At 36.3% G+C, this 26611-nt stretch overlaps 1 protein-coding gene across 4 annotated transcripts in view; it reads right to left on the reverse strand.

Moving 5' to 3' along the window:
* whrna (whirlin a) overlaps positions 1-26611 on the reverse strand; it is a 193800-nt gene that overhangs the window by 21527 nt on the left and 145662 nt on the right. For all 4 annotated transcript variants that reach the window (XM_073935094.1, XM_002665922.8, XM_073935093.1 and 1 more), the window contains exons 7-8: positions 10383-10595; positions 7701-7913 (exon numbers count right to left, since the gene is read on the reverse strand). In XM_073935094.1, the coding sequence (XP_073791195.1) occupies positions 7701-7913; positions 10383-10595 (426 nt within the window). The remainder of the gene's footprint in view (positions 1-7700; positions 7914-10382; positions 10596-26611) is intronic.

A 26611-nucleotide genomic window follows, 5' to 3' on the forward strand; every position in this document is an offset into this window, starting at 1 on the left:
CTAGACAAAGATTTCAATTTCAGACTCAGAGAGCACTGCTCTGCTGGCTTAGGTCCTCCACCTTCCCACAATCCCCCGCTGTGCTCTACTGACGCATAAATCAGGACACTTTCTCTATTTTTTGCCGTCTAGGGGGGCTTATCTGCAGTGACAGCTCTGCATACGTCTGATGAGGAGCGCTAGTGGGATGAGAGTCCCAGAGCGAGTGTTTGGTCTGCGGGCTCCACGGGGCTGCAGTGTGGGCCGCCGCCGCTGCTTCTTGTAATTACTGGAGCCGGAGCTGGCAGGCTTACAACAACACCAATCCACAGAGGAGGGCCGCGAACAAAGCTTGCATACAAATGTGTCTGCTCATTTCCAAAGTGAACACACACATACATACAGACGAATGACCCATGATGAAGAGGTACAAAGTCACAGCGGACACGGCTTTGATTTGCAACATGCATGTGTGTGGTTATGTCAGATCACTGCAACCCACACTGCACACACACACAGACACACGCACACTTAGAGTGTTATTAGCTTCTTTTGAACCTCTATGTTTATTTGGAGAAGTTCACATCATAGTACAAACAGACTTATTCATTAATGTGTGTGTTTGCAAGAGAGAAAGAAAAAACACACAAAATTCAAGGTTCAGACTACACGATGCACACGAAATTTGTTTGATGCAGGGAGTTTGTGGGGATTTGTAATTGACACACTGTAAAATGCTTTTATTGTTAAAAATGGTCTCATTTGTAGTCCAAATCAATCAATTAAAAGATGATGTGTTTTGTTTTTAGAAATAATAAGCCAGAGAAAGGACTTCCGGCAGCAAGAGGAGGAGGTGGTTGTGTTTCGTTCACGCTTTCACAAGACCAATGAAAAACCACAAAACAACTTAACAGTGTCTGTGATTTGTTATTGAATATATTTGTTATAGTTTGTTATCATCAATACATTTGCTCGGTAGCTCACTTTGTTTGCTGTTGTTTTTGTGGTGCAGAGCATTCTGGTTCGATTCTGGTCAGTCATGGTTTTACAAAAGAAATATGTGTGAAAGCAACGTAAAATAGATGTAAAACTACGTCGTTGCATGTTTGCTTTTGAAAACACTAATGGTTGGGTTTAATGTCAGTGGTTTGCTAAGTGATCTATTCGACAAAACCCGCCTTCTCATGGACGTGTTTTTGAAATCTACAACAAAACCTAGCATAAATAACATATTTAAGATTTGCAAAATTCAAACAGCGCCCTCTAGTGGAGTTGCCATCTGAAACGTGCAACAAAATACACCCAAAGCAGCGTATTTTTTGTTTCGCAAAATCGTTGGCACCCCCTTTCTATTGAGCCTACGCTGTATTTTTTGCAATGTCAAAATGAATTTACACAAGTCAAATCACAGATAAAGCGACTATTATTGTTTTTGCAATTACCAATTCCTCCGTTAAATGTGCAACCCCACTCCCCTAGACAAAACACGGGGTTGTAACAATAACAAACAAAAGCATTGTGTAGTCTGAAAATGGCATATAATCATACTATATGCATGTACTCTTGAGATCATGCATAGTCACATCCATACCTTTAGAAAAATCCACTATAGTAAGCAGAGTTTCCACCACATGGCACAGGTATTAAACTATAGAATGTCTGAATTGCACTGGATCATTAGTCTAGGGTGTTGTGTACTGTATGTATGCAGTTGCTAAGGGGCTTGATTGGAATTGAGTGTGTTGTTAGGGGGTTCTGATTGAATTTCTGTGTGGCTATGCTGTTGCTTAGGTGTTTTGACTAGATTTGTGTGTGTTGCTATGCAGTTGCTAAGGAGTTCTGACTGGTTCAAATGTGTTGCTAATACGCTCTAAACATACTTCTCTACTGCATGTTGCTTTGCAGTTTCTAAGGTGTTTTGGGTAGATTTTTTAGCGTTGCTATACACTTAACTTCTTTTTTAATTAATATTACTTAGCATCTACAAAGTTCTAAGTTAATTTTGTTGTGTGTTGCTATGCAGCTGCTAAGTTTTTTTTTACGGCGGCCGCCATTTTTAAACACAAAAGCGAGGCTGTGGTAGGAAGAAACCCGGAAGTAGGATCAGCACTGTAAACACTGCAACATGCTGTGGACAATAAACCTCCAGCTGTTGCCACAACTTAAAAGTGCAGATGTGGTGTAAACATCACTTTAATTTAATTCAGTTGAGTTTAATTGAAACAATTAAAAGCATATTAGGCATCCAACTAAATCACAATCTCTTTAGGAGTAATAGCTTAAGTGTCCTCCTATGCTTCAGTTCATGGCACCAGGTAAACACCATGGGGACACTTCCCTGCTTCAGCCTGTGTAGACCGGTGAGCGATAAAACAATGCAGTCCTCTGTATACACAACCTTGTGTTTTCTGTAATAGTATTGTCGGTAACACTTTATAATAACTACACACCATGAATCATTTATCAATCATTAGCATATAGTGAATTCATTTTCTGTTGAGCATCAACTTCACATTAATAGACGTTAGTAAGCGGTTTATATCTGTAGCTGCAGACTTTTAAGAACATTTATAATGTGCCTAATAATTGTGTTTTCATAGTTTATGAGTGATTTATTTTTCATTACTAAATTAAGTATCACATTATTTACAAACCAGTTATTTAAGAGTAGGTGATGGTTTTTAAGATTCAAAATAGTGTAATATTCAAAATAGTGTAATAAGTAAATGATTAATAAACTTTTGAATGATAATAATAATAATGATGATGATGATGATGATAATAATAATAATAATAATAATAATACTACACAATCACCATTTATATATCTTATTATTCAGGCGTATGGTAATGTTAATGTTAATGTTAATGTCTATGTATGTTAATAAATGCTTTATCAACTCAACCTTATGCAGATTTTTGACCTAATCTAAAGTGAGGGCAACTTATGCTTTGTAAATCCTTTATAAATATCAATTAAAGGCTTCATATTAAATAAACATTAATCTTTGTAATCTTATATAAAAATAGAACTACTGTAAAATTATTGTAAAAATGGATAAAGCAACAACAATATAATGATTTAACAACATACTATGATGTAACATTTCAGTGTTATTTAGCGATGTTTAAACTGTACAGTAATTTTATGTTAGTTTATTTTTAAATTGCAAAGATTTATTTTCATTTGATACAGTTTCATTTGTGTATCGTCAAATAAATATAAATGAACAAAGTCGCTTGTTTTCTTTTTTTTCCTGTTTAGAATATAACTGACCCTTTATTTGTCATTTATAAGAAATTTATAAAGCATAAATAGTCCTCACTTTAGATTAGGTCACAAAACTGGAAGAAGTCGGCGACACAGTGGTGCAGTAGGTAGTGTTGTCACCTCACAGCAAGAAGGTCGCTGGTTCGAGCCTCAGCTGGATCAGTTGGCATTTCTGTGTGGAGTTTCTGCGTTCGCATGGGTTTCCCCCACAGTCCAAAGACATGCAGTGTGAATTGGGTACGCTAAATTGTCCGTAGTGTATAAGCATGAATGGATGGGAAGGGCATCTGCTGTGTAAGATGTGCTGGATAAGTTGGCGGCTCGTTCAACTGTGGCGACCCCAGATTAATAAATGGACTAAGCCGAAAAGAAATGAATGAATGATGAAGTTGAGTTAATTAAGCATTTAGTATACGCCAGAATTATCCGAATTATAAATGTTGATTTCAATAATTTATTAATCATTTACTAACTCATTCTGAATGATCTCAAAAAACACCAACTAGTCGGCACCAATAGCCTAGTGCAGGGGTCACCAATCTCGGTCCTGGAGGGCCGGTGTCCCTTCAGGGTTTAGCTCCAACTTGCCTCAACACACCTGCCTGGATGTTTCAAGTATGCCAAGTAAGACATTGATTAGCTGGTTCAGGTGTGTTTGATTAGGGTTGGAGCTAAAATCTGCAGGACACAAGCCCTCCAGGAACAAGTTTGGTGACCACTGGCCTAGTGCGTTGACACATAGCACCCAGGTGCTCGCGACGACCTGAGTTTGATTCCCAGCTAGAGGTCCTTTGCCGATCCTTCTCCTATCTCTGCTCCCCACACTTTCCAGTCTGTCAATCTCCACTGTCCTGTCCATTAAAGGTGAAAACCCCTAAAAACAATTATAAAAACACCAACTATTCTTAAATAACTGGCTTGTAAATAATGCGATACCTAATTTAGTCATGAAAAATTAATCATTAACAAACAATGAAAACACAATCATTAGACACATTATAAATATACTCATAAGTCAAGAATAGAGCATTTGTAGCTGCCTTTATAAACTTAATAAATGATTTATGATGTGTAGTTATTATAAAGTGTTATCGACAACATGAGGGGGTGCTACAGACGACTCCATTGTTTTAGCGCTCACCAGGTTACATAGGCTGAAGCAGGGGAGTTTCCCCACGGTGTTTACCTGGTGCTCTTACTTGGTGCTCTTTACCTGTTTACTCTTAAAGAGATTGTGATATTGTTTGATGCCTAATAGGTGTTTAATTGTTTCAATTAAACTTAACTGAAAATGTTACCGTGTTGTCCCAGTACTAGAATTTTAAAAATGTAAATTTCTTGCAACAAGTGCCAATACAGGTTCAGATACAGCGAAACTGGACATCAGTTAAAATCAGTTGATTTATCAGTGGATTGCTTGTCTGTGTTTGTACTTTGTAAATAGTGGTGAACTGATGACCTTCACAGCCAATCACATTCATTTCTGTTGAGCTCTGGTGAATACTATGGCCAATTGTGAAATTGACGTTTTTAAAAATAAATTTCAGTATCGTGACAAGTCTAATATAGTGAAAGAATCAGTTCACTAACTTGCGTTTGATAAATGGCAAAGAAAAGGTTAAATAGTGCTATTTCCCTTAACTTAGCTGAAAATGAGGTCTGAAATCTTTTTTTATTTTCAATATCCATTCAGAATGGACCTTCGAGTCACTCGGAAGGTGGTGAAATGATAAATTTGTGTCACTTTCTCTTCGCTGATAAGATATACAGCCAGGTTCATGTGTTACGCAGGCGATACTACCAGGTTTCTTCCCACCGCAGCTAGATTTCGCTTTCGCTAATTTTCCAGTACCTCAGTCAATGCAAATATAAGAGATTTTCTTAGTCGATTTATTGCTAACCGAGGCAATCACCATAAGTCTAATCACTCTGAACACACCTCAATATTCCACATCATTTGAGCTAATATCTGCAGTGCAAACGCTACAGGACACACTGTTCTGAATATTAAAGCTCTAACAGTGGAAACAATGGTTACTATAGTAGACTTTATAAAGGTAAGCAAGAGATTGTTTGACCTACCTCCATCATATCTATCAGCCACAGCAGTCTTTCCTGTTTTATTGAGAAGGATAGGGAATTGGGTGTTAAACTGTTCCTGCAATTTACACTGGGAGTCAGCAGGCTTGAAAATCTGTCAGAAAACACTTCTCCATCTGTCACAGCAGCAGCACACACACCCCTGAGACAGCAGCAAACCTAAACAGCTGCACTTTCACAACAAGACGTAGATGAGCGGAGGTGAGACATGCCTTGACAGAGTGAGACAGGAGGACAGACGGGTGTCGAGAGATGGGCATGAAAGCCTCCAGCGGAAAGGACAAAAGCTGTTCCCCACAGCAACTTTAAAGCCCTTCATCTTGAATCCTAGTCATCTGCACACTCCTGCTTTGTGCCCAAATTGCCCAGCAATTTGAGAACGGATTTTTATGTCTATGTCACAACAATGCTGTCCACTTATCCCACACAAATAACGATGCATAGCACTTCCTGTCTGAAATTGTAGATGTATAGACATTGGAACTTGTTCAATAATAATTGCTGAATAATTAGTGTAATAGCTGCATCGTGCTGTGAATTTCTGTTTGAGTTGCATCCAAATTCTTGCTGTTTTGCCTTTATTTTTTGGGGGGGATTTTGTCTTTTTTTGTGGAGTGAGGGGATAACACTTTCCCTGCTATTGATGCTGTTTTCCATCAGTAATGACACAGCGCTTTCCACCATTGACTAGTTTCAAAATATCTTTCCATGTTTTCACCTTTAAAAGGGAGGCATTATTTAGAACATTTTAAAACAGTATAGAACATTTAGGTCCAAAAACAAGCAAAAAAGAAACAACTTATAGAAGCATTCCTCTGTAACATATAAACTAATGCAATCACCTAACCTACAACAACATGTTAAGAGTTTACACTTAGCTTAACTTAGAGAGATCCCTGAACTCATAAGATCCTCGAGCCTGGGGCTCCCTCCTGTTTGCATGGTGAGAGGGGAGTTTGAGCTCAGATGGGTCTCAAGAATTCCTGCCCCTTATTTTGGGTTAATGACAAGGATTGTTATGTAGAGATGTACTGCTGGTTAAGAGCTCGACTATAGTGCCAATTTTGATTGGTCAATTCACCTATGTCCCATGTCTTTGGGAGGAAACCGGAGAACCACGGAGAAAGCCACGCGAACACAGGGAAAACATGTGAACTCTGCACAGTCTACTGGCCTGTTAAGGCCTTGAACCAGTGACGTTCTTGCTGTGAGGCAACAGTGCTAACCACTATGCTGCTATAAAGGAAAAGGGGAAATATATATTTATAATTTTATTTATAAAAGTCAAATTAATAAAGTTGAAATATAATAAAATACAGTACTGAAAATGACAATTTGAAATCCTTTAACCAATTATCACAACATTTTGGCCTCAATAAAAATCAGTTTTGGAGATATTTACAGATTAGGCATCTATTAAAAATTACGCTTAAGATTGGTTAATCGAGCTCCAGAGGAAGACTGTAATTTAACAGTAATTCTTAGAGTTCTTCAATATATTATAAATGGTTAATGGAAAAGATGGGGTGTAGTTCCTATTCTGCTCTTAAAACAGTTTGGAGTAAGGAGCTAAATTGTATATTTAGTGATGACCATTGGAAAAAAAATTGTAAAAACTGTAAAGTAATGTCAAGAAATTTAGGAGTGCGTTTCATACAATTTAAAATCTTAAATGTTTTTTACTGGACTCCAAGTCCACCATCATTTCAAGAATGGGTTAGAACTGGGGAAGGTGGCAGCATATGAAAAAATGACATATAGAATACTAGATAAATTGGATGTTTATCAGAGAAGATGGGGAAATTACTTGGCATTTTTGGAGAAGGAATAAGGTTATTGTGGTAAGACGCACAACAAAAATTTAATTATTTATTCGTTTATTATTTGTATTTATTTGATTTTTTTATTATTTATTTATGTCTTATTGTATTGTTACTGTTCCTATGGAGTTTAATAATAAGTATTTGTGTTTACTGGGTCTATGATAGCAATACTCAATGACAGCACTGCCGCTGTAGGGGAGGGGAGGGATAAGGGGATGTTAAAAGAAGGTATATGTGTAAACTGATTGTAATGTGAAATTATTGAAGAAAAAGAAAATAAAAATTAAATCATAACAAAAACAGTACGAATATGTTATTAATACTGTATATTTGGTCATTATGATTATTAAAAAATAACAGTACATATAATAATAGTGTACTGACCCACTTTTGATTTATTCATTTAAGTAATTCTGTGACATTCAGTTAAACACATATCATTTATATGACTGAATCCCACAATTCCATCATGTTTTCCTTCATAACAATAATGATAGGGCTCTAAAATAATGACTGTGAGTTCTCACCCTTGCGGAGCTGAGGGTAGTGTTGGTCATGAAGCTGGCGGAGGAGGAGGCCAAAGTGTCTGGATACGAGACCATGGAGAAGGAGTCTTGGAAACCTGCTCCCCCACCCTGTCTCGCCTTCAGGGCATCAATCTCTCGTCTCAGGACCAGACCGTCAAATTTCTCCACATCCTGAGGGGTCACGATTCCCCTGACCTCGGACAGCAGAGAAAACTGCCAACAAACACACGCACGCACGCACACACACACACACAGAAGCGTGAATATGACTAGGCTTGTGTTTAGTGCTTTAATCTTAGGGGTTTTAATACGTTCATAAATGTTCAAGTAAAATGATGCAAGTCTTGCTGTAAATCAACCCAATGAACCAATAAAATGAAGACATTTTTGATGGTGTCAGTGTGTTTTATTTTGTGTTTTTATTAAGATTAATGAATTCAGCCAGTAACGCCTATTATAAAAATATTTCAAGTATAAAATCTGAACACTGAAGTGAATCCACTACAACTCAAAAGTTAGGAGTTGGCAAGACTTTTTAAACGTCTCTTATTTTAACCAAGGTTGAATCTATTTCATAAAAGATTCTGTAAATACAATAGTTTATGAAGATATTTTCATAACTTAATTTAAATATAAGATAATTTAAAACAATTTTGTTTGTACTGTACTTTAATATATTTTCCTGCATTTTATTAATTTCCCACCTTCAATTTTTATCAGAAATCATTTTAATGCAGATTTTCTCATCATTTAACATTTTGTATTATTATCCATGTACAAATAAAATACAGTGTAATGTTTTTGTTTTGTTTAAAGGGCAGAGGGTTGCTTTAAACTACTGAGCGATTTCAGCTGCTGTCTGGGCTTTCACTGCCTTTCTACACCTCCCTTTCTTCATGTGTTCAATACTTTCCCTATGTCGGTTTATTTTACTACACATCACTTCATTCATGAATTAATTAGATGTCTTTTCTTTTCATATGTTTTTCATTGGTTGCTACCAACATCTGGTGAAAAGTTTAACCCAACAAAACCTTTAGAATTATGATTTCTGAGAAAAATGATGACGTGTTCAATACTTTTCCCCCCACTGTGTTTGCATATAAATATAAAAAATAAGAATGTCACTTTAAAAGCATTTAAATTATTTTTTGACTCACTTGTAAGTCATTAGCTACAGTTAACATAATGGATAAAAGTAGGGATGTCCCAAATTAAAAAAGATTTAAGTTTGATGTTGACAAGTGTAGTTTCTGCTCAAATTTTCCAGAAACACTCGATCACTTATTTTTTTCTTGTCAGTTTACTTTTAAATTCTGGTTTTGACATCCATACTTGGCTTTCCTTAAAGATGATTTCAGTCCCCCATTGTTCTAGAAGATACTTTATTTTACAAATGTGATTTACATTTTTCTTTCTCTGATGTTGTAAACTTTATTTTACTAATGGGTAAATTTCATATTCATTGTTGTAAATGGAAAAAGTGCAGGCCCTCTTTTCGATGTTTACTTTCTGAGGAAAGTGGATCAAAGCTTCAATTACTTCAGAAACCAAAATAAAATAACTGAAGCTCTGTGTACTTCATTTTCAGAATCTTTATTGTTATAGTGTTTTTCCCTCATTTATGTAGGTCTTTTGTACAACTCTTTGCTCCTTGTTGCAGATTTGACAATTTTAATTAATTTTTATATGGTAAACATGCCTAGCGATGTTAATTGTTCCCTGTTTTGTGAAATATACTTTTTGCAACAATAAAAAAAAATAAAAAATAAAAAAATAAAAAATGGGATGTCCCAAATTAGGTATCATTTGCTTGCACATGCGCCACTTTCAGAATAGTTCAATAATAGTTCGGCCCCCTCTGTGGACATACCACCTGACCAGCTAAGACCAGGCTGGAAATGGCTGGAAAAAAACCCCTCTAAAACCAGGCTGGTCGACCAGCTAAAACCAGCCAAGGCTGGTTTAAGCTGGATTTTTCAGCAGGGAAAAAAACTTTTTTTTTTAGTGTATAAAGTAATTTTGTAAGACTTTTTCAATTTAACCAAATAATATTGTGGCATGCTAGAAAAGGTTTAAGTACCATTTTTGTGTTATATTTTGGTGTGTGATTATGTTGTGGTGCTGGATTATGGTAAAAAGTGAGTCTGTGCACTCGAGAAGGGGGGGGGGGGGGGTTGCTTAAGAGTAGGCAAGGTATGGTTTTGACAGTGTTGTTGTTGCAGCGACCTAAAGGGATTACTCTGACTAAAACGTGTAAAAATTCATTAAAAGCCAAAGTTGAACTGTTTCCAGGCCTTCTTCAGTCTGTTAAAATATCTTAAATTATACTTAAAATATCTTAAATTATATCTAAATTATACTGTCATGCTAAAAAAACAACATAAATATATAACCATATTTTATCGACAGTCAAATTTTACTGACTGGTTTGTCAACGACTGTTTGAAATTTAAAGTGGTTTGTCATTTAATAAAGTAATTAATTTTATGATTTAAAATTAATTATAAAATATATAAAACATTTTTAGTTTTGGTTTCACCCAAGTGCATCCAGAATGTCCAGTTTCATTCCAGAATATCCATTTCATTGCATCCCTAATGAAAATAATTTCAGAATTCTAATGTAGCCTCTTTATTGTGGATGGAAGTGTCTGATAAATGCACAAAAGTCATGCAAAACCTTGGCGTGTGTATTGAAGAGCTCAAAGAGAGCCATGACGAGCTGCTCAACACCGACGTGCCCGTCCCGATATTCCTGGATGTAGTAACCCATGGTCTGCCTCTCCGGTTCGGTCAGAAGATGTCTGGCCTGTTCCTCCAGCATGGCCCTGCTCTGGTTCACCAAACTGGACAGAGTCACCTGAGATCCCGCTACACCTTTATAAAAGCCCCCCTGAGGAAAAGCGAAAAGAAGAAATGCAAATATTTAAATATGTTAAATTACTTCTAATATCCAGATTCCTGTGACTTACTGAGCCTCAAAGCACACATTGGAAATCTTGCAACGAGTCTGGGGTTCACTGCTGATTTCATAACTCACATCTTAGTAATGGAGAGCGACTGGAGTGGAATCTCTAACCCTCCTTCTTATTTTCTCTCTCACATGTTTCAGTCTCTCTTCTTCGAGAGCAGCTTTCCCTTTAATTAGTCTCCTAATCAAAAAGCTTTGCACCAGAGTCAACATGATCATTGATCAGTGCTGTGATCAGCCTAGAAAGGGCAAGCTCTCAGGCAAATCATGACACCACAACAAGGGATGTTGGGAAAAATTGATATGGAGATCTGTGATATAGAGTAAAGTGCAAAAGTCTTAGGCCCCTAGTTACATTTAGTGTTTTAGTCAGGGTATAATAACATTCTTTTCATTCTCTTTATTAAAAAACAATCAAAAAATACAGGTTCTAGCTGGATTTTAGTTAGGTCTAATTGTTTAAGACAGATGGAAGAATGAATGAAACAAACTGGAGCTTCTGTCTTGGTTGGTTCTGCCAGAGCTGTTGTAAATATTGCATGAATTGTCGGGATTTTGAGTGCTGAAAAGTACAGATAGGTTTTAATTTGTCATGTAATTTCTACTAAAAAGCACCTAATTTGTAATTTTGTATTTGAAATGATTTAACTGGTGTTGCAGTATTATAAGCTTTAACACAAAACTTATAAATGACACCTCATACATACTTTCCAACAACTCATATTCCAACAGCTTTCATTTATTCCATATTTTTTTTGCTGATTAAAAACAAACATAATATTGTATAATCATGTAACATTATTTATGTAACATGTAACATCCAACATACAGTAAATATTAATATTTTCTCAAGTAAATATTATAACAAATAAAAAACAAGTCTAATATATCCAGATGCATCAGAATAATGTAGCTACTAGCTAATAATGTTTATATATTATACTATATACTATTGATTCTAAAATGCGGAAGTGCGCCTGCTTTTGCGATTGTCTTAGAACTTCCGATTCAGTCCCCTATTAAAGAAATGACTAGGAATAATAAACGGCAGAAAATGGTCAAACTACTTGCTCTACTAACAAATGTTTGCATGAATATACAGACCAAGTAGAATAGTATAATAAGAAAATATCAAATTGCAACATCAAGCAGCGTAACGAGCAGTTTCGTCAAAAAATGAATGGAAGTGAATGTGACCGGAAGTCGCGAGACAAAAAGATTCAAATGGCAGCGCCCGCTCGTCGGCGGAGAATAAGGTGAATACTATGCCTGTCTTATATGCCCCTGAGCTAACCTACCTAAACTGCCTGCATCACTGCTCTTATCAAATGCCCAGTCTGTATTATTCTCATGGTCACTCAAACCCATCTCACGCTCACTTTCATCTGCAGGAGGAGCCAGTTCTGTCATTTTCTTGTTTCACTTACCTTAGAAAATGGTGGTGCTCGCTAATACACTGTTCCCTGTATTCACATCTATTCAAACGCAGTATAGCCATTAAAATCAGATTTTATCCATAATGCAAATTCCATTACCATATGACTAATCAACATTACATTACTAGCATTCATGTTGCTATTGTTACAACTTATAAGTTCACAGCTGACCTTGCTAGCTAGCTAATCCATTGGAATATTGCACGTTCCACATTTGACTGATTTACAAAAAACTAATTTGATAAAAAAACTTGAGTGATGAATATGTCATCATAACTTACTCGAGGTGATGTTTCAGAATTTTTTGTGGATCTGACATAATTTGATCCTTTGTTTTTATTCACGTTTACATTTGCATTTAGCAACTACTCACAATAAACACCAGTCTGTCAAAAATCGTGCTACAGAAAAACACTGCATGTCATGTGACTAAACCAAAGCACATCATTGGCTAAACTAAGGTCTTCTCTTTCCAACAAAAACAATTTTTCACATTTGAAGAAGGTCAAAATCCTGTAACCACTGATGTCCATACTATTTGTTTTTCCTACTAAGGAAGACATTGTTTACAGGTTTTCAGCATTCATCAAATATCTTCTTTTATGTTCAACATTAGACAGAAACTCCCAACAGTTTGGAACCACATAAGTGTGAATAAATAGGGTGTAAATTTTCATTTTTAGGCAAACTACGCCTTTAAGTCTGACATCACAGTTACAGATGACAAAAGCGGACAACAAATGCTACTAAAATATGTTCATGGTGTGCTGTAATGCTATTAAAAATCCCGATTGCACTGGTAACATCCATCTCCAAATATCAGATGGTCAAACAGGGATTCGTTTTTTATAAATGGTTAAAATATTGGAGTCTGGGATAGAGCAAGACTGTGGATTACACTACAATTTTGTAATTTGCTTTAATGTGTTATTTGACCAAACAGTGGTCATGAACAGGTTTTATAGCTACTGAGAAACCCGACCTGAGGCTATTATTTCCATGTGCTCACAAAAACTGGACAATAAAATTTGTCTGATAAATCTTAGGAATTGTGTATAAATGATGGAAGGGGGTGAAATGTTTTTTTTTTTTTTTTTAATGAAGGAATGGACTTTTTATGCATCAGGAATTGCGTGGATGGTGGTGGCTGGTATTGGATGATCTCATGACAGATTATTCCACCCTCATACCAACAAACACAACATCAGAGATAAGAAAATGTTGTAGAAGAAGGTGGGAAAGTTGTTTTGATTATTAAAGATTATGAAGGAAAATGAATTAACCCCAAACACCCAGCCCACAATGTTATACATCAAAAATGAAGTGCCTGTTTTTACATATTCTCTAGATTGAGTTGCATTTGGTGTAACAATATATATATATATAAATATGTGTGTGTGTGTGTGTGTGTGTGTGTGTTAGTAATATACATATTTATTGATTTGAATAAAATTTTGCAAGGCTTAACCATTGATATCCCACCATTTTAATATACACGCCACCTTCAACTGTTCTGTTGGCATAATAAGTTAGAAATCATGGAGTGCACTATGATCAACTTTACTTGTTTTTTTTGGGGAATTTTGTTTAAACACTATAATCTTTAGCTAGCAGAAAGAGAGAGAAAAAAAGAAAGTGTACTTAAAAAAACTGTAAAAAATAAAAACAACCCCCCCCCTCCCTTTGCATTTGGTATTTGTTTTGCTTTTCTAGATGTGTGGTCATGGAATTTCATGTACATACATGCTTTCTTTTTGTAAAATGCAAAAAGTTATTTTTAAATGTAAATTAAAGAATATAAAAAATAGACAAAGCATTGTAGCTGATGTATTACAGAAAATATATCAGTCAAACATCAGCCTCTCCTCCGCCATGTTTACAGTTTGTAAAATATCTGCCATGAAACTCTATGCGAGCGCAAACTGAAAGGTTCACTTAATCTGCTCCCGTGTCATTAACTTCATGCCGCAGGAGATTGGTTGCTGCCACCTCGGCAGCCAATGAGCTTGCTCCTCATCAGTTTAAATGCTCCGTGTCAATTTATGATGTTAAGCTGCGGGGCATTTTCAGAGACCCTCCTTCACCCCAGCTCCACTTGTTTTAGATCTGCTACGGGGGATATATATGTATTATGTTTGTAGCAGCAGCATATTATATTCTCCGACGGCATGTCTGTGTATATACTGGCAGTAGCAAGTCTCGGTATTTTCTCTGCAATAATAATCGCAGCAGCAGCAGCAGCGTAGCAGCTCTAACATTGCATATAGAGATTCATTACCATACTAATTCCCAAGAGTGTTCATGACAGAAATGGCTTTCTCAAATTGGAAACCTCAGGTACAGAAATTATTAATAAGTATGATTTTTTTTTAAAGACCACGTTATGGAAGGACCACTGACACTGCTTTGGATGTCGCGTTTGTCTGTCACACCCATTACAGGTCTATCAGTCTCTGCTGATGATCTGAATCAGGTGTATTTGGTTAAGGAGACATGGTAAATGTGCAGAGCTGGTGGTCCTCCAGAAACATGGTTGAGAAACACTTCTCTAGGAAACATATATTTGCACTAATGCAGAAGAAAGATAAAGGCAGTACCAGTGTACCACAAAACACAACACTTCTGCTGACCAATCTAAAAAACTGTCAGGGTAACCAATCCAAAAAAGAAAAACTTCCTTAGTTTTTTTACAACCAATATTGTTTGTATACTACATGTTTGATTTCATCTAGTTATGTCTGCTTGAACAGTCTATTGACAGTCGTGTTGTGTGAAGATGCATGTTTGTTGCTTGTCTGGCTGTCGGGTGCAGTCGAGCAGCGCAATTGTTTATGTTATCAAACCGTCAAAAGACACAAGTCTTTGAACTGTGCTGGATCAATACATACAGAGACGGTGGGTGAGGTGAGTGAATGCTGATCCTTCCTCAACTATTGCTTTCTTCCCTCTTAATAACAAAGCGTGTTCTGTGCAAATGCTGCAATAAGTTCAAGTGTAGTGCACTTTAAGAGGAACTAATACATATCAGCAAATATACACCATTTATTTTCAGTTTTTCATAGGACAATTCCCTGAGTGGTTTGACCCATGAGGATAATATTCTTCACTGGACATTGAAGAATAGCTAGTGTTCAAAGCCAAGGTAAAATAAATAAATAAATAAGAAACAAAAATCGTAATAAAATTAGATTAAGAACAAAATTGGCAAAGTGAACAAAAAAGGTAGAACATTATTAAACATAATACTTTTTTTTGGAAGTTTTAAAGTGCATTTGGCTGAATAAAAGAATAAAATAATGTCCTGTCCCACCTAATGTATTAGTCTCACCAAGAGAGTCCAAGAGATTAACTTTAAGCTATGATTTATGTCAGCCATTTACTTTATTTCCTTTTTCTCTACACTGTATTCTGAAAATCCAGGGATAACACAGATTCCCTCGGTTAGGTCACTTTACTGATGAACTCAAATTTCTTCTCACTTGGAGAACAAACTGTTTCTAAAACAATCCAGAGACCAATTACTGCTGCTGGGATAAAATAGTGAGACACTAGATCAGTGCCAGACTGAAACAAAATAGAAGTGAACTTATTAAGAAAAAGTTTGGGGGCATTAAGATTTTTTTAAATGTGTTTAAAGGCCTATATGTTCACCAAGGCTGCATTGATTTGATTAAAAACAATAATATTGTCAAATTAAGAGCAAAGAACAGAATAATGAGCTAAAAGCAAGGCCATATGCAATAAAGCAACTACAAAAATTAGATTATTTTAAGGATTTTTTTTTTACATTTTTTAATTAAAACTATAAAAACCATCAACTTGCAATGTCATACACTCAAAAAATAAAAATTTTGCTGCTTGTTCAAACTACCTATTTAAAAGTCCTAAACACAACAAAAAAGGTAGAACATTATTAAACATAATACTTTTTAAATAACACAATCCAATTAAATTTATTAAGCTAACTTAAAGGGGTGGTCCACAAGGATATCATATTTTAAACTTTAGTTGATGTGTAATGTAGCTGTGTAAACACAAACAACATCTCTTAATGTAATATGCCCAAAGTTCAATGCAAAGGGAGACATTGGCTTTTACAGAGTTAGCTTAGCAAAGCCTACAGCGAACGAAGTTTGAGGACTACAAAAAACATACATTCGGGTAGTCTTGATAACGAGTCATTAGGTGTTTCGCCATGACGTACTAACGAAACCAAGTTATTCATGGCACGCGCAAACCCGGAGATTTGAAACCTGTGGCCCCGCCCTCTAACACAGAAACCCACCCACACACACACAAACACACACACACACAAACATGCCGGTCGATTGAAGTCACACTGCAGATGGATATTACTGAGTCTCTACCCAAAGATGAAACCTCAGCATAAGCCCAGCTTTAAGCAGTTTGAAACTACTGGAAACTTCTGGAAACTACATGCTACAAAGAAGATTTAATTTGTTAAAGGAAGGGTCAGTAAAGGCTACTGATGGACATGTCTGGACATGGATCAGTTTCTTCCTCCATTTCTCAAGTGTAAGTACGTGCGATTAAAGTTGTTATTTTGTTGATTAGCTGCTGGGCATTTTACTCTGTCGCATAAGGCAGTCAGTGACGACCAATCGCAACAGACTGTCATCGGTCCAATCAGAGCAGATTAGCTTCACGCTAAGGAGGGGTTTGGGAACAAATGAATCACTGGACGATTCCTTTGTGAGTCGCTGGGATAATTAGGTAAAAATAAATGCAGATTACAGGACAATGAAAGTGTTTTTTGATCTTGCATGCATATTAGACTGTTGTTGGAGACCCTTACAACCAAAATATGACCCTATATCATGTATGATAAGGGCTCTTTAACAAATTTGTGTTGGCACAACATGAATGAATTGTGTGAAACTGCAATTTTTTTTGGTACCTCAAAATTTGATTAAAATTGATCTTTTATCATCTCAATCAAATTACATTTCAAAATATGCTTAGATTTGATTCAAGTTTTTTGTTTAGCATTACATTTTTTCTACTTTTATTTAAAAGACAGTTAGGTCCAGAAGAAAAAGTATCACACTACACCAAACCATGACATTTATTTAGTATTTCTTGCAGTTTAGTACACACACAAACACTATTTAAGCTGTCTTCAACCAAATGAACCACCACTCATTCACACAGACAAGCAGAACATAAAGCTTTCATACTTTCATTTTTATATTGTATTTATACATATTTATACATCTTTTTGCTCATTTTGATTGTGTTGCTCATGCGCTGCTTAATCTTTTTGTGGAAACTTTGATGCATTTTTCTTCAGGATCATTAGGTGAATGCAGATAATATTATTTATTCATTTTTCTTTCGGATTAGTCTCAGATTTATCAGACGTTGCCACAGCGGAATGAACTGCTGACAATTCCACCATATTTTTATGCAGAAAATGCCCTTCCACATGCAACCTAGTACTGCCAAACATCCATACACACTTATTCACAAACATACACTGGCCAATTTAGCTTATTCAATTTACCTATAGGACAGGTATTTTGACTGCGGGGGAAACTGGATCACCTGGAGGAAACCGGGCGCCAACACAGGGAGGACATACCTACTGGCCCAGCTGGGACTCAAACCAGCGACCTTCTTGCTGTGATGGGATAGTGCTAACCATTGAGCCACTATGCCGCGAATGCAAAGTTTAATATTGCTATTTTTCTATAATAAAACACACTATACTTTTACTTTAGATCAATATAATGCATTCCTGTAGAAATAAAAAATATCTATGTTCTCCAACTTTTGAACAGCACTGTACAGATTTCAGCTATCACACTTTCTCGGGTGACACAGACACAAGTGTCTCAGTCTAGTTTGAACTTGAAAGGTTCAGAAGCTCCTCTCCACAGCAATCTTGAACATCAGCACTGCCGCTCAATTACGAAAAGCAAAGCTCCAGCAGAATCTCTCCAACAAAAGATGATCAATATAACGAGCAAGAAAAATGTGCGGCTTTATAATTCTTTAAGAATGATAGCGGTCAAGACAGGATCGATTACGCTGCATCTGTGGTGTTACAACCTCCGTGGTTAGCCATTATGACATCACTGGACCGACAGCCTCTTTAATCACAGGAACACATAATTGCTGATCAATATCATAACTTTAGGACAGCTCAATCAGAACAAGTATATTGTCTGCCAGAACTTTTCAGCATTGTGTGGCACAGAGAGAGCAGAAACTCCAGCCGTGTCTTCACACATCGCACCCTGGAGAATTTGAATAGGGTCTGAATGAGACAATTTACTCCCAGATTGAGCGTTATCTAAAAGGAACTTGAGATAACTTGCCTCTAGAAAGAACAGAAAGGCACTTTCTTTTAAATAAAATGGAGTACACAAAAAATGAGAAAAGAAAATGTATGCTTGTCCATTTAGCCCAGGGGCAAAGTGAAGGTCAAGCAAAGAACTTTGTCCAGTAAAGGGGTGACAGCAGTAATTCATATAATAAATTATAACAATTAACAACAGTCAAAAACTGTGCTAAAAATTAATAACTCGAGCCTCGGCTGGGTCAGTTGGCATATATGTGTGGAGTTTGCATGTTCTCCCCGTGTTCGCATGGGTTTTCTCCGGGTTCTCCGGTTTCCCCCACATGTCTAAAGACATGCACGATAGGTGAATTGGGTATGCTAAATTGTTCACAGTGTAGGTGTGTGAATGGGAGTATATGGGTGTATCCCAGTGATTGGTTGCAGCTAGGAGGGCATCCACTGCATAAAACATATGCTGGAGAAGTTGGCGGTTCATTCCGCTGTGACGATTATGTGCGAATGATCAAATTGACAAAAGAATAAAATCTTGGACAAATCATGGACAGACAGATGGATAGAATCTTAGACTAATAATGCATGGATGAATGGATAGATGGATAGACAAATTAATCTTGAACAATTCATGGATGGATGGATAAATTAACGGATAGATAGATGAATGGATGAATAGACAAATGAGTAAAATTTTGGACAATCATGCATGGACGGATGACTAGATAGATATAATCTTGGACAAGTCATGGATGGATGGATAGATGGATGGATGGATGGATAAATTAAATCTTGGACAAATCATGCATGGATGTATGAATGGATGAATAGAAAGACAAATGAATAGAATCTTGAAAAAATCATGGATGGAAAGACAAATAAAAAGTATCTTGGATGAACCGTGGATGAATGGATGGATGGATGGATGGTAGGATAGACGGTTGGGCATATTAATAGAACCTTGGAAAAATATGGATGGATGGATGGATGGATGGATGGATGGACAAATTAATAGAATCTTGGACAAATCATGGATGGATGATGAATAGAATATTGAACAAATCATGGATGGATAGAAGAAACAATAAGGAAAAAAACAGATGGAGGCATAGATCTGACAAAAAAATAGATCCAACAAACTACAGATGGACTGATAGAATAAAAGATGGGTGGGTGGAACAAACAAACAAATGATGGATATACTGTACTGTATGGATAGATGGATGGGTGGATTAATAGATAGAATTGACATGAATGAATAGAATACAATCTGGATTAAGAATGATGGATGGATAGATGATAGATGGGATAGATGGGTGAATGGAACAAACAAACAAGCACAGATGGAAGGATGGATGAATGGATAGAGCAAACAAATGATGGATAGATACAGTAGACAGGAAAACAAACAAACAATGGATGGATAAAACAAATAAATTTACAAACAGATGGATGGATGGACAAATTAATATAATCTTGGACAAATCATGGATTGATGGACGGATGGATGGATAGATGAATGGATGGATGGATAAAATAATAGAGTCTTGCACAAATCATGAATGGATAGAATTTCGGACAAATCATGGAAGGATGGATGGAGGAAAGAAACAATAGGGAAAATAACAGATGGAGACAGATCTGACAACAAATAGATGGAAGAATGGAATAAACAAACAACAGATGGACTGATAGAATAAACAAACAATAAAAGGTTAGGTGGACAGATGAATAGAATCTTGGACGAATCATAAATGGACAAATGGACAGATGGATAAAATCTTGGACAAATCATTCATGGATACATTAATGGATAGTCAAATTAATAGAATCTTGGACAAATCATGGATGGACAGATGGATGGATGGATGGATGAATGGAAGGATGAATAGAATCTTGGACAAATCTTGGATGGATGGATGGGCATATAGACGAATTGATAGATAGATGGAAGGATGGAGGGATGAATGGATGGATGGATGGAAAAATGGATGGATGGATGGATGGATGAATGGATGGATGGATGGAAAAATGGATGGATGGATGGATGGATGGATGAATGGATGGATGGATGGAAAAATGGATGGATGGATGGAAAGATGGATGGAAAGATGGATGGAAAGATGGATGAATGGATAAATTAATAGAATCTTGTACAAATCATGAAAGGATGGATGGAAGGAAGGAACAATAAATAAAATAACAGATGGAGACATAGATCTGACAACAAATAGATGGAAGAATGGAATAAAAAAAACTACAGATGAACTGAAAAATTAATAAACAAATGGTGAAAGGCTAAGTGGACAGATGGATAGAATGAACGAAGGATGGGAGGATCGAACAAACAAACAAATTATAGATATATGGATGGATGACGGATGGATAGAACTGACAGAGTGATGAATGAATAGAATAAAATCTGGATTAAGGATGATGGATGAATAGATGGATGGATGGATATATAGATGGACGATAGATGGGTCAATAAAACAAACAATATACAGATGGATGGACAGATGGATAGAGCAAACAAATGATGAATAGATACAGTAGATAGAGAAAAAAAAATGATGGATAAAACAAATAATTGAACAAACTAATGAATGGATGGATGACTAGAATGAACAAATGAACAACCAATTTATGAATGTATAAACCACTGACAGGCACACAGAAAGATACAGAGAGAGAGACAGATAGATGTGGCCTCTCATTCTAAAATTCATCACAGAGAATGAGAAAGCCAGTCCACTAAAACTTCAGCATTGTGCTTTAAAGTCATTCTGCTCCATCAAAATGAAGTGAAAACAAATTAATCTCGCTACCGCTGTCACATTACTTCTAACTACTAAAACATAAGGCCATTGAGCAATAAATTGAATAATTCAATAATCAAGATCGGTGTCACCTTGCTTTAGACGTTAATTAAAATGACAAATGTTTGGGTTAGGGAGCTGCTGTGGAGTTACAGCTCTATCTGTCTCATTATCAGAGTTTTAATATGCTAACAGACGACATTGGCAGAATGACGAAGCTATTCACGCAGGCATCAGATCTGACTATAGCGCTGTCCCAGGCTGACGATGGCCCGTGTCGAAATTGGAGCTTCATTTCCTCCCTCTTGAGCTACATTAAGTCCTGCGCTTCGGAGAGCACGTCTCTCTCAAAGAGATGATAGATGTTATAGCTCTTTATAGAACAGTGGCAGACTGGAGCAGTCAATAGATGTCCTAAAGGCACAACGGAGATAAGCTCTCAGAGATAAGTGAGCGCTATTATATAAACACCAAAGCAAACATATCAACAGCCTGTGAGAGCAGGTGGAAGTTTGGAAGTCTCAAATCAGAAATGCATGTATAAAGTGAATTAAATATATAAAAATTATATATAAAATGTGTTTTCCACCACCACTTTACAACATTCAAACACTATTTAGCAATATGTATGAGGAATTAAGTTAAATAATAACAATCATAATCAATCAGATCTGTTTGTATGAAGTTTTAAAAAAAGAAAATACAATGTTCACATCAGGAGAATCAGTTTTTTAATGAATGAACGTCATTTCCAACCACAATTAATAAAAACATACATTAAAACCCTTTAGAAAACCTTTTAAAAAGCTAAAGAAAAAAATGTACAAGATTTTATATAAAAATTTGAAGAAATGACATCAGATCTTTATTGAATAACGCTAATATATACTGACATCTGGTTGTGGATCCCAGATGTACGAGCAACAAATAATAACTTGATTTTTAGATGACCGTTCGGAAAAGTAGCAGAAGGTCAATTTTTCCTATGAATTATCTATTAAATACTGCAGAAAATCTATCGGAACCCGAATGGACCCAAAATTCTCACAGATATCAGTCAAGTTTGGTGAAGGAAAAATCATGGTTTGGGGTTACACTCAGTATGGGGGATTGCGAGAGATCTGCAGAGTGGATGGCAACATCAACAGCCTGAGGTATCAAGACACTTGTGCTGCCCATTACATTACAAACCACAAGAGAGGGCAAATCCTTCAGCAGGATAGTGCTCCTTCTCATACTTCAGCCTCCACAGCAAAGTTCCAGAATTAAAAAAAGGTCAAGCTGCTCCAGGATTGGCCAGCCCAGTCACCAGACATGAACGTCATTGAGCATGTCTGGCGTAAGATGAAGGAGAAGGCATTAAAGATGAATCCAAAGAATCTTGATGAACTCTGTGAGTACTGCACGAACACTTTCTTTGGCACTCCAGATGACTTTACTAATAAGTTATTTGAGTCATTGCAGAGATGTATGGATGCAGTCGTCCAAGCTCATGGGAGTCATACACAATATTCATTATTTTTCCGGTACGCCATGACTTTATTCAATCTAAGCAAAGTCAGACCTTACTGTCCTAATTAAGTAATTAAAAAAGTCTTTCTTAAGCCACTTCTGAAACCAAATTATCAGCTAGAAGTCAAGTTATCATTTGTTGTTCTTAAAACTTGGAATGACAATTACTGTTAAAGTACTGTACAGTTACTACTACAAAAGTAAACATGAATATCAGTGAATTTTCAGATACGTTTGTATAAGGGTTTAAACTTTTTGTGCTCTATAGTGCTTTGTTTACTTTCTTTGTGTGTTGTTTGCTAAAGCTGTTGAGCTGAGCCCCCGAGGGCCACCGTAGTTCTTATTTTAAAAGGCCAATGTCAATTTGGAGAATTCAATTAACTTCAAAATGAGGGCTGCCGAAATGGATTTAAGCCGCAATGAGTTGGCAAACAGGGATTGGCGTCAAACAACACGAGCCTCGCTGGGGATATACTGAGATTTCACATCAGGCGATGGAAATAAGTGCCTTACTCAGCGAAGAATCAACAAGGTCACACAGCGAGGAATTCTGGCCTGCAAATAAGCAAAAAAACTATACAGAAAACTTCTGAGGCGGAATAACTGTAATACTGCAGAAGGGAGAGAATTTGTCAGGTTCTCTCCTATGACTGAGAAGGATCGCAGCTGTGACCTCATATCATTGTTTGACTCGTTTTCGGTTTTGTGTGTGTTAAACTAGGCGTAAAGCAGCAAAATACATCCAGACGTGAGCTCCCTGTCAAACACCTGAATCAGAAACGAGTGCCGACTGCAGTAAACGCAAGCTGATTTCAACAGAGTATGGTTTATTCTGCAGTTTGGAAAGTTTCTGAAAAGTAATAATATCATCATTTTCATTGTTTGCCCTTTACACAAGTTTAGCTCGCTCCCGCCTCACCTACAATCAATCAAATCCACCCTCCCTGAGCATTGTTCAATTACATTTCCAATTATTAAGTGTTTGCAGGGAGCTTTAAACGTATACTGATGAAAACATAATGAGGCATTTATGTGATTATCAGTTTACACGCTTGGATCGTTCTGCAGGCAAATCTTCTCAGTGGCTGAAAGACTATACAATGATTTGTTACACAACCACAAAAATATCATTTAAAAATATAATTTTAAAAGGTCATATCAGTTTTCCTTCAGGGTGTACTGTTTAAGATATGCAGTTACAAAGCAAAACAGATTTATTTGATCTAACTTAGTTCAGAATCCAAACCTAAAACACACCAATCCAAGATCACATATTACTGTTGCAAAAATACATCCTTACATATTTGTATCAACTTGAAGGTAAGACAGTTCACCCAAAAATGACAATTTACTCACATTTACTCACCCTCAAGGGTTTCCATACTCTTATGCATTTCATTTTTCTGTTGAACGCAAAAGAACATAGGCATTTAACCTATGTTGGTCTTGGAACAACATTCCAATCAGCCAATCAGAATTAAGGGATATGTTTACAATTTATGTGAAGTTTAGGCTTACTGTTAGGTCTACATGATTATTATCCAACTATTATTCTCCTTTGATTTTAGGAATAATTTACAGTTGGGTTTAGGGGTAGGGTATAGGTATAGATGATATTTTCGAACAAAAATTATGTTCCAGGATCAACATAGATGTTAATTGAGGATCGCATCCTACATGGCAAAATCATGGTGTGCGTAAGTCAGTGGTTACAGGTTTTCAACGTTTTCCAAAATAACTTCTTTTGTGTGGCAAGGCAGTGGCGCAGTAGGTAGTGCTGTCGCCTCACAGCAAGAAGGTCGCTGAGTCGCTGGTTTGAACCTCAGCTAAGTTGCCGTTTCTGTGTGGAGTTTGCATGTTCTCCCTGCTTTTGCGTGGGTTTCCTCCAGGTGCTCCGCTTTCCCCCAGTCCAAAGACATGTGGTACAGGTGAATTGGGTAGGCTAAATTGTCCGTAGAGTATGAGTGTGAATGTGTGTGTGAATGTTTTCCAGAGATGGGTTGCGGCTGGAAGGGCATCCGCTGCGTAAAAACTTGCTGGATAAGTTGGCGGTTCATTCTGCTGTGGCGACCCCGGATTAATAAAGGGACTAAGCCGACAAGAAAATAAATGAATGACTTCTTTTGTGTTCAACAGAAAAAAAGTGATGGTTGTGTAGTAAAAATAACTGCTATGGAATATGAAACCAACTTTTACCTTATGTTCACAGTGTAAAAAGCGATGTTACGTGATGTTCTTTATCAGTATTTCTGTCTTGTTTTTCAACAAAAAGATTGTTATGTCAATTTAAATTTAATCGATTAGAAAGCTTAACGCCTTGTTTTTTTTTTTTTGTTTTTTTTTTTGGTTTGTGAAATTGAACAAAATTAAGTCAAAACATGCTTAAAACAAATACAAGCCAAAAAGAAACACCAGTTTCATCAAAAACGACAAATATTTCTGTAGCTCTCATTTCAAGTGATAAAGGATTAGTAAATAACCCTTCATTCATCTTTAAAACAGTTAAGATATTTTAGATGAAATCTGAGAGCTCTCTGACCCTACACAGCAGTTTTGAGATAATTAAATGGCAGTCACTGGCATTGTTATTTTGGGGGTCGTAGGCTAAAAAGTATGGGAGCCCCTGCTTTAAACCGACTTAAATGATAAAAACATATATAAATGATGTTTATAGTTAAACATTGCAATGACTCCACAAATCATGAGTGTTTTCAAACAATAAAATCTTCTTTCCATTAAACAGAAATTAGGGAACAAAATAGCAATAATTCAAGAGGGCTAATAATTTGAACTTCAACTGTATTGCACAGCCCTAAAAAACACTATATAAATAAATGTGAGAAATTTTAACTGATGTGTTATCGTTCAATCACATGCGTATATCTGCATACATGCAGTGATTTAAAGCGGACTGTGGCACTGGTGCGAAAAAAAACAGATGCATGTAACTGATCAATGTCCTCCAAAGCATCATGCGGCTGTGAGTCTCTGGAATACAAAGTGAGTAAAGCTCAGAGCCCTCCAACACTCCATCTGCCCGCGTCCTTTAGCCTGTCATTCCCACTGTACGCAATCATCAGCCCCGTCGTAATAAGTTAGTGCTCACGCTTTATTGCAGCCCGTTGTTTTGTGCATAAACCCCTGGCTTACAGAGGAGACCTTGTAAAACCCTGTTCATTTGCTGGGTCACCTTGATGCTTTTATTTTTCTCGTCACTTACACTGCTTCTGTCTTATTATGTCCTGCGCCTTCTTCCATCCACATTTTGTCATTTTGCATAAAAGTTATTCCTGTTACTTGAACTGTTTTCATGACTGTTTTATTCACTGTTTACTGTAAAGTTCACTCAGAAATGAAAATTCTGCCTTTGGTTTAACCACTAAACCATTTTGTTTACCACTGAGTTCCTGTGAAAAGAAAAAAAATCTTCTTTTGTGTTATACAGAAGAAATTCAATGATATACATTGAAGAAAACATATAAATGTTTTTGAGAACTAGTCAACAAAACCTTACAATTTTTTAAATAAAAAGCATACATTAAAAAAAATTCCACAAAATTGTTGCAAAATGTTTATAAGAGTTTAATTTAAACAAACAAATAATATTTAGTAATGTTCAACTAGATTTGTTTTTTTAAATACAGCCCAAATAAATTGTTTACAACCACTTAACTCAAAAAAAAAAAAAATTAAGAAAATCCAAGGAATCATCTTGGAATCCTTTTTTTCAGTGTGTTAGTTAGTTTTCAGTGATCAAAAAGATCATCATTTAAAAAACAAAAAGAAAATCACCAGGTTTGAATGAAATGTTTTGGTCTGTTCAGGTTTTTGTCTGATTATAACTTTACCTTTAAT

This window comes from Danio rerio, chromosome 21, assembly GCF_049306965.1.
Source record: "Danio rerio strain Tuebingen ecotype United States chromosome 21, GRCz12tu, whole genome shotgun sequence".
Taxonomy (NCBI): Eukaryota; Metazoa; Chordata; class Actinopteri; order Cypriniformes; family Danionidae; genus Danio; species Danio rerio.